At 42.8% G+C, this 9,421-nt stretch overlaps 1 protein-coding gene across 2 annotated transcripts; it reads right to left on the minus strand.

The window, feature by feature from the left end:
• Positions 1-120: 120 nt before the first annotated feature.
• On the minus strand, positions 121-8,766 carry LOC310871457 (ADP-ribosylation factor-like protein 9). 2 transcript variants are annotated; one of them, XM_083782988.1, is made up of 5 exons: positions 8,497-8,766; positions 4,029-4,316; positions 2,953-3,103; positions 1,107-1,288; positions 121-791 (listed from the first exon to the last, which is right to left on the minus strand). In XM_083782988.1, exons 1-5 carry the CDS (start codon positions 8,755-8,757, stop codon positions 618-620), a joined length of 1,056 nt encoding a protein of 351 aa, XP_083639114.1. In that variant the 5' UTR covers positions 8,758-8,766; the 3' UTR covers positions 121-617. The 2 variants fall into 2 exon arrangements, with proteins under 2 accessions (XP_083639114.1, XP_083639115.1); XM_083782989.1 differs by lacking the exon at positions 4,029-4,316.
• Between the last annotated feature and the right edge of the window lie 655 nt (positions 8,767-9,421).

Raw genomic sequence — 9,421 nt, forward strand, 5'->3', positions numbered from 1 at the left:
AACATGTATCTAATTGTCTAAAAATGTGAAATACACAAGTTTGCATATGTTGATCATCTGGTTTTATTTGAGGACTGGGACTATTAATTGCTTCAGCATGAAGACTAAAGCATTCCAAATACATTTACGAAAGCTTTGATCTCTGGTAAATCAGCCTCGGAGCTGACTTGAGGATGAGTGTATGATGCGCCCAAATTCACAGCCAAAAAATATGATGAATCCCACACCTAACGTAGGAATGGTCGGACATTCCAGTACGCTCAAAATATGAGCGTAAATTGCTTGATGAATCAGGCACAACAGTGCTGGTGTTCAAGAACAAGAGTAGGCTATACTCTTAAATGGGGGAATAAAAGAAAGCAAAAATAATATCAACCATTATACATACAGTATATATAATAAGCACAGTCACCATCCTAAAACAACAACATACACAACATTGTCTAAACATTGCCATTTCCTACAAATGTGGTAAATGTTACCAGTCCAAGAAAGCCAACAAAAGGGGCAATTACAAAGAAGGAAAAAAAATCTGTTCAGGCTATTAATCCAACTGGAATTGGAGTATGAATATCCATGTAACCTGGCTAGTAGTCCCAGAGTGAACAGGGTGTGAACTAATCACTTCTGGCTTTTTTCACCATTTCAAATATTTGGTACAACGCATTCTGCACACCAGAGTCATCAAGGGATGCACCGGTTGCACATGTGTCAATGATGTGGTAAGGGCGCTCGTCCCCAATAACGTCAGCCAGGGACAGCTGTGAGGCTTTGTAGGACCCTTGAACCTCCTGAAAAACAAGGAAATGTACAATCAACTTTGAGACACCCAAAACCTACACAAATTGGGAACACAAAAATAGATCCCAGGTTGAAAAATGGGAGATCCTATTCATATCCCCCCCCCCCCCAACCAACAAATTAAAAAAGAATTATGTGGATGGGGTGTTTAATACGCAAAATGGTGTCGGACCCCATGAATTTAAAAGGGACAGACCGGGCGGCTAATGGGCAGGATTACTGTTTGGAAAGACAGTAGAAGATTTGTTTTTAATTGAAAAGTGTAATTGGTGTGTGTATTCTGTATGTTTATCGGTCCTTCTTACCCGTTTGTTGGACAGTACCACTAAAGGGAGCTTGGGATCTGCAGCAGCCAGCAGTTCCTGCAGGTGTGTCTTGGCCAAGGATAACCGGATTTTGTCAGAAGCGTCTATGACAAACACCAGCACCAGAGCCTTGGGCATGTATTGCTGCCAGTAATCCTTCCGCAGGTCCTCGCGCCCTCCAACTACATAGAGTAAGAGACCAGAATAAAAATGAAAATTGCCACACTGGGCTAGGGTAGCAGGAGTTTGGGGGCGGGAGGAGTAGGGCAGTAGGGCGAAGACCCTATACTTCCTCCCGGTTGGGGTCACTGGTAGGTGGGTCAGTAGGATACAACCAACAGTGTGTGTGTGGAGTGTGTGGAGAGGCATAAAGACTACATTTGGAAGAAGAGCTTTGTTCCAAGCACACAATGGGGCATGTACAGTGCATTCTTCCTTGGCATAGACGTAATGTACATGCAAACATTCACAGCGGCGGACATAATACAAAATATTGATTGAATATATCAAAGCCGAGCAGAAGATTTCATGGAGAAAAAACATTTTAACACTTTTCCTTGATGTTGAAAATTGTAAAAGGGGTCAAAATGACCCGAAGACCCTACCTGTGGTTGCGATAAGGGCAACCCACTATAAAGTACTTTATATTTTTGTTTATACTTTGTTGCATGACTGCATGCCACTTGACAAACCAATTTTTTTTGCGGCTTACGCCTTTTATTGTTTTTTTTAAGGTACAGACAGTAGGCTGACAGGAAACGGGATGAGATGGGGGGATGACTTGCAGTAAAGGCCGTGTCGGGCTTGGGAGTCGAACCCGCGGCACACTGCGGATTACCAGTCGGTTGCCCAGACGGTTACGCCACCGCCTGGGCGACAAACCAATTTTTAACTGACAAAAGTTATTTCAGTTGAGAATACTCAACCTGTGGGTCTTATAGTATAAATATAATATTGATGTCACCGAGAGGAAACCCTGAGGCGAAATGGACATAGTGGCCGAATTTGGTATTGCAGCTCGAGCCAGCGCTGGGCCGTTGACTATCATTGCGCACGTTCATGTTATTGGGTCGATGACACGTGAACGCTATGTTTCCTACGTGAACGCGCGCAAATGGCGCAATGATAGTCAACGTCCCAGCGCGTTCACGTTTTTGCCCAATGCCATCCCAGAATGTACTCTGTTCCTACCCGGAAAGAGGAGTGAAATCGCCTCATGCGCTTTTGAGCAACGTAATTCAAGTGGATGGGAGGAGAAATCCGGTGAGGTCTCTATTAATATATACTCTAAGGTGCCAACATGCTTTTACGGGGGTCCTCAGGTGACAGTAAAATGCCAATTTAAGGACTTAATACCTTAAAAAGAAAATAAATTAAATTAAATTGAAAACAGACCATTATTGCATCAAAAGTAACCAACTATACTATAAAAAACAGTCAAACATTACATTGGGTGGCCAAATTATCAAATAATATAAAAAAATAGCTGATCTACAAGCTCCCAGCGGCTCGCAACACAAGGTTTTGTGAGCTTGTAGATCAGCTATTTTCACAATACTTATCTGTGGAACAGAGTTAAACAAACTTTAATACCACATCACAACTCGTTCCAAATGCTTGTCAGGGTGGGTCCCCTGTTCAAAACTTCAAATATGATTATTTTGGTGGGTCCCCAGTTCAACTTCAAATAAGATTTTTTGGGGGGTCCCCAGTTCAAATAAGATTATTTTGGTGGGCCCCAGTTCAAATAAGATTATTTTGGGGGGCCACGGCCTGAAAAGGTCACTGAGCTAAGGACACACTATCACTGACAAATTGACAATGATTTTAGTGAGTATGGACTTACTCTCAAAGAACTCAATCTGCTGGCCCTCTCTTTGGATGGTGACAACGTTGAATCTATCTGTAGGACGCACATTCGGCTTCGACACTGCTCCAGTTGAGAAACAGCGCACCAGCGAAGTCTTCCCTGCTCCATCCAGACCCAACACCAACACCTGACACCACAATAACCATATACCGGTAGTAGAAATGTTTCATTCTTCCTTGCACGTATATTCCATAAACAGCCATAAATCAACATATGGGTCGGGATATTATCAGCCATTCTAGAGCCATTTAATGAGTAACTCACATAAAACTCAGTTGAAACTTAGGTGTATCTATGGTTAAAATGGAGGTTGACATTACACAAATTATGGGTTTGTATAGGAACTGGCAGCTAAAATGAATATCAAATATCTTAAAATACCTAATCAAGCAACTTAAAACTGTCCAGGGTGTTCACATAAGCCTGAGTAGACGATAAAATGATAAAAAATAAGTGAAATATCCCTTTAACCTTGTGCTACTTTCTCGAGATACATTCTTCAACATACTCGCTTTCCATTATGGTGAACCGTCACAGTGACAACTCTGTTTCCCGGGACATCCAACTATCAGTTATCCAAAATTCTTCCGTCACACAGTCTGGAGCAATGGAAAAGCTATCATGAGTAAAATATAAAGCGGAAGTGGAGCCTCTTCCCCACTTCCGTTTTGTGTTTACAGTCGCGCAAATCTATCTTAATATAAATAGAAAACATCTAATAATATATAGCTTGTTGCTTAGCAGAAAATGAAATAAAAATATAAAATGTAAAGATATTTTAAAATATATTTTCGTGAACAGAAATAGCAGCTTCCTTACTCGGATTTCGGGAGGTGTAGTCTCTCTCTATATAGGATTCGGAGATTGTGGAATAGTTGTCTGGCTACGCTATAGACTACCCACTACTGAACACAGCTCTCACTGGTTGCACAGGTTATTTTCATAGTTATATTAACCTGGCATCAACAGGCTTTCCACCTTGGAGGAAAAGTTATATAGGTTGTTTTCTTGTGTTTCTCTGAATGAAAGCATGTTTTTTTGCTGCGGTTTACCTGTGTGGCTGGCCTTTTCCGAGAGACCGTCACATTGTGATGCCGGCGGAGATGCCCACTCAAATTGCTGGTGTTCCAGTCTATGTACGAGACACGTTGCATGCAGTGCTTGCACACTGCGTTACTTCTGTTCACCGTTCTCTCTCCCGCGTCGTTGTATTCAACAGCGAAACCGAAATGTTCCCACACCACAGATTTGAATGAAGAAGCCAGGACTTCTTCAAACTCTGCTTCTCCTTCACTTGTCATGGCCTTCCGTTTTCTGTTTTCCAGAGCCCTGTCCAGAATCTGCTGGCACATTTAACAATTCCAGTTTTTGAGATATCAAATATAATGTTTAACGGTTGCCTTCAAAATATGATCATCATAATTCATGTTTGTGAAAAGCCATACATTTAATTTAGAATTACATTTATGTGTACAAAGAGGTGTCTATAGTATTTTCATATCTATCTACCAGGTAGGGCCGGGCTTAATTTTCGGACCCGTTGAGAACTCGTTTTCGGCTGCTGGTGGGCACGGCTGCACTAATAACTTTGGGGCAGGCCCGTCTAAAGTTTAAATGGACAGGTATCAGTCGAAAGGTAGACATCGAAGAGGAAGGATGGATGGGATTGGGGAAGGATCAACATATCGAATGTCAGAACAGGTCAGCTCCATATATGGAGATCTAAGGGTTTGAGATCAGATGTAGAGTTGCTGGCCAATATTGATGACATTAGGGATCCCCATATATGGGCTTAATATTGATGACATCAGGGATCTCCATTCGTCATGTGATGTCACGTGATGTCACGAGGTATGAACATATATGGTCATGCCTGGGGGTGACCAATTAACTAACTAACTGACGGGAATTGCACGTGTTCATAGTAAATGCGACCTGTGGTCGCAATAAAAGCACCATGTCTCTGTCTGTATAATCCACATAACTCGAGGATATATGGAGCTGGCCTGTTCTGACATCACAACACTCCATGATGAACCAAACAGAATGATGGGTGGAACAGGTACTCATTTCCGGTTGTCCAGAACCAGCACAACAGTCTCATTTGGCACATGCTTGACAAAGAACTCCATATATGGGAATAAAAGGTACACATACATATTACATAATAACTGGGTGGGGCAAGCATTTCTGGTTGCCCGGAACCAGCACAAAAGCCTCTGCACAGGCACCCCTAAATCTCCATATGTGAATGTTTTTGATCTATTACCATGTTTTTTGTTCTTGCTTACTGTAAATCGCTCTGGACTAAGAATGTTTGCTAGATGCCTAAATTGTAATTTTGAATTGTAAGAATATAGCCTGTTCTGACATCACAACATGGGCATTCGGGCACTGCTCTAGTTTATTAAATATACAATTTCAGCAAACGTTCAATACAATAAACATGCAGGTAATCAACTGTGGAAGTTTCATGGTGATAACTATTTCTTAAAAGTGTAATAAATATGAAAAAACCTACACCTGTGGAAGGGTTATATAATATTAATTTGGGGCCCAATTTTCGTAAGTGCTAAACCCCTTATCCCTAAATGTCTTTGCCTTTTGTGTTGATGTAGATCGACTATTGAACAATTTAAATATTCTTTTCAAAATAGTAAAAAAAAAAGTTTAGGGAGGGGACGAACATAGGGCCCTTAGACTCTCGTAGCAGGGGGGGGTAAACATCACCACTTTGCTGGAGTATCCATTGCATGGGTTGAGTTGTAGAAATATCTTGGGATTTGGTTGAACAACAAGTTAAACTTCAAACACCACATTGATGCCGTGGCAAAAAAGCGTAAAGGTATATTCAGTGATTTCACTTAATTCAAATATCACTATTTATTTTGTTTTGTTGTGATAATCCTCCCTACTATAGTGTGCTGACCATATAAGGAGTTCCTCCCTGTCCCCAGTTAACCCCTGGGGTAAAAAAAACCGTAGGTTTTGTTTTTGACTAGGTGCCTTCATCCAATCAGGATAGAGAGGGGCCTTCCGCCAATCATGATCGAGCTGGGGGCAGGCCTTGGTATGTGTGCTGTTGGCCTGTTGCGTGTCAAATCACTGAATGCTCCTTTGGCTTTAAGTTCACGCCGAGTTTCTTCTACAGAATTAAGTCCTGCTTTTTTTTTTACTATAGTTTTTATCCCACGATTTTGCAACCCATTTTTGAGTGGTGCAACCACTCCTACAACCAGGAATGTCCGTGTGTATCATGTATCAGTCAAGTAGCAGTCAAGAGCACGAGTGGTGTGCGCATGCGTGAAATTGGAACACGGGGTAATGCTGTGTGCGTGCATTTATTAATACCAGTAGGGGGTGCCAGAAACAGAGAGAGGGGTAGTGCTGAGAGAGAGAGAGAGAGAGAGGGGAATTGCACCACTCGGTTCACACAGGTGTGATTTTAGGTGTGTCAATTATCTAATGTAATCCTGGGCGCTACACTTCCTCTGCCAACCTGGGGGGCAGTGGACAGACCTCATTCTACCTTCTATGTATGAGGAGTCCAAGCTTTTCTAATGCTTCTCGCAAAAAGCTGGTTACAGGCCTCTTCCTGTCGCAGCTCGATTAGGCTGCTGTCGGTACTGTCTACCGTTTTGCTAGTTCCTCAACTCTGAGCAAACTTGACCCCTTGTTTCATGCTGCATTGAGGTTCATAACCAACTCAACCTATAGGACTCATCACTGTACTCTGTACACCCTAGTGGATTGGTAGGCTACTCCTTAACGTCTCGCAGGTTGCTACACTAGGGCTGAGGGAACATAGGGCTGAGGGAACATAGGTATGACCCCAGCTTTAAAAGGTTATTTGCCATGGGCACACTTCCCAAACATTGCTCCTGCTTTGACGTATAGCAAATGTTGGTTCTCTTGCTTTTTAGTTTATTAGCCTATTTCGTTTGCTTAGTTTTTATTTATTAGCCTTTATTGGTTGCATTATTAGACGTTCCTGTTCTCTTTTTCGGTAGTGGGTACATATTTATGAGCGTTGCATGTTTGTCCTGTTATTGTCTTGTATTAATTGTTAATGGCAGAGCTGTGTCAATCATTTTGCCTCTTCTCTTGGCCAGTTCACAGAGACTAACAGATAAAATAAGAGATTCGCCCAATTGTTTTTTTATAGTTTTTATAGTTTTGTACTGCAGCACAGTAAAGAAGTTTGTCTGATTATTTTAAATCTACTTTTGTGTTTGTGTCTAAAACTCTCATACACCAAAACAATAATAATATAGAATATCCTTAGGCTATCAGCTGTTCTCTGCATGCCATGCACACATTTAGGCGGCGGTGGGCGCGTGCTGTGCGTGTCCTAGCCCCTTTCGGGGCCCTCACCTTTTCTGAATTTTGGACGGCGGTACCCTAGGGTCCCTCATAGGTTTTTCCACCCCTTTTTTAGAAATTTTGCTTCGCTTAACTTCTCTCTCCTCTCTCTTCCTTGACTTCCTTGTTGACTCCCCATTGTACCGCCTCCCGAGCGGCGACTGGCTAGCTGCACGTCCTAGTTACTGCCTCTGATTGGCCGACCGCGTACATGCAGGATGTTTATAACATAGGCCAATCACAGCACGTCTTTTCCAGGACTTATGTTACGCATGCGGAAGCTTCATTGAAGGCAAATGCTTTGCAAGGAATCTCTGGAAAATTGTGCCTTCAATTGTGACACGCTCAGAGCTGGAAAGGGTGTCTACGTTTATGTCTATGGTTTATAATGCTGTTGTGTCGTGGGAGGCGGGACATGGGAAGTGAGGAAGAGAGAATTTCAGAGAAGCCAAAACTTGAAAAAAAAGTTTCCGTTGTCTCCTAAAACTGCATCTTTGAAACATCTCACCAACACTCAAGCAACCGCGCAGGTCTCCGTGAACAGACAGCAGGTAAATCTGCGTCCTATGGAGGGTGGAAAAACCTACGAGGGACCCTAGGCCTAGGGTACCGCCGTCCAAAATTCAGAAAAGGTAACTGAGGGTCCCGAAAGGGGCTATGCGTGTCCGTGGATGAAAAGAAAATCACCATTACACCACTGGGCACGAGGGACGGAACGGAACCCACAAAAAGACCACGCACAAAAGTTGGTGTGCGCTATGCACGCACACACACACATTGTATGCCCCTTAGGTTTGGGCCCCTGTCCCCTCACGGCTCACTGAATCTGGCCCTGCATCTGAATCTCAGGCTATCAATCATTTGAGGATGAAATCTTGTCTGGCTCATGGACTATATGGCATTGTTTAAATGTTTAATTTATAGTTTATAAATGTGCAAATTAATGTTTTTCAATGGATTCAGTTTACTCTAGAGACTGTCTAGACTAGAGACTAGGTTACTCTACTCTTATTCTGAAGAGATCGCCCACCGGCAGTCATGAACACTGCACCGCACGGGTTATTTTCATAGATCTAGATTAAACCTCGGAGGAAAGTTATATAGGGTATTTTCTTGTGTTTCTCTGAATGAAAGCATATTGTTCTCGCTGGGGTTTACCTGCGTGGCTGGCCTTTTCAGAGAGACCGACACATCTGCGTGCATCTGGCGGAGATGCTGTTTCATATTGGAAGTACTCCAGTCTGTGTATGCAATATGCTTCAAGCAGTGCTTGCACACGGCGTTACTTCTGTCCATCGTTCTCTCTCCCGCGTCGTTGTATTCAACAGCGAAACCAAAATGTTCCCACACCCCAGCTGTGAGTGTAGCGGGTACTTCTTCAAACTTGTCTCTCTCTGCTGCTGCTTCTCCGCTTGTCATGGCTTCTGTTTTCACTTTTCCCGTCCCGAAGCAACTCAGAATCTGGGCTCAACTCAGCAGATTTAAGACATCCGTTTTACATCCGGGTTAGGGGCTTTAAGACTTCCGGTGGACGATCTCTTCAAAATAAGAGTACCCTCTAGAGTATTGAAAAAAAGTTTAATTTGCACATTAAAACTACAAATTAAGCATTTAAATGATGCTATATGATGCTATAAGACACACATTATGTTTCTGTGTAAGAATAAGTAATTAAATCCTTATAATAATAATAATAAAGTTATCTAAATGGATAAATGCTATTCACTGGAGTGCATGGACTTTATAAAGTGGACACTGGACAAAAGACGGCTCCGCAAGGCAACTATCTGGACATACCCACGCGTTCGGGGAGATGTCCTATACCACACCCCACTCTCCGCTAAGCGGGAGAGGTGTAAAATTCACAGCAGCAGACCTTCTACTGGGGTCAAGGCTGACAAAAAGTACCGTTTCCGGACCCAGAATGGACACTGGACAAAAGACGGCTCCGCGAGGCAACTATCTGGACATACCCACACGTTCGGGGAGATGTCCTCTACCACACCACACTCTCCGCTAAGCGGGAGAGGTGTAAAATTCACAGCAGCAGACCTTCTACTGGGGTCAATGCTGACAAAAAGTA

This window comes from Protomyctophum parallelum (assembly GCF_964188405.1).
Source record: "Protomyctophum parallelum genome assembly, chromosome: 14".
Taxonomy (NCBI): Eukaryota; Metazoa; Chordata; class Actinopteri; order Myctophiformes; family Myctophidae; genus Protomyctophum; species Protomyctophum parallelum.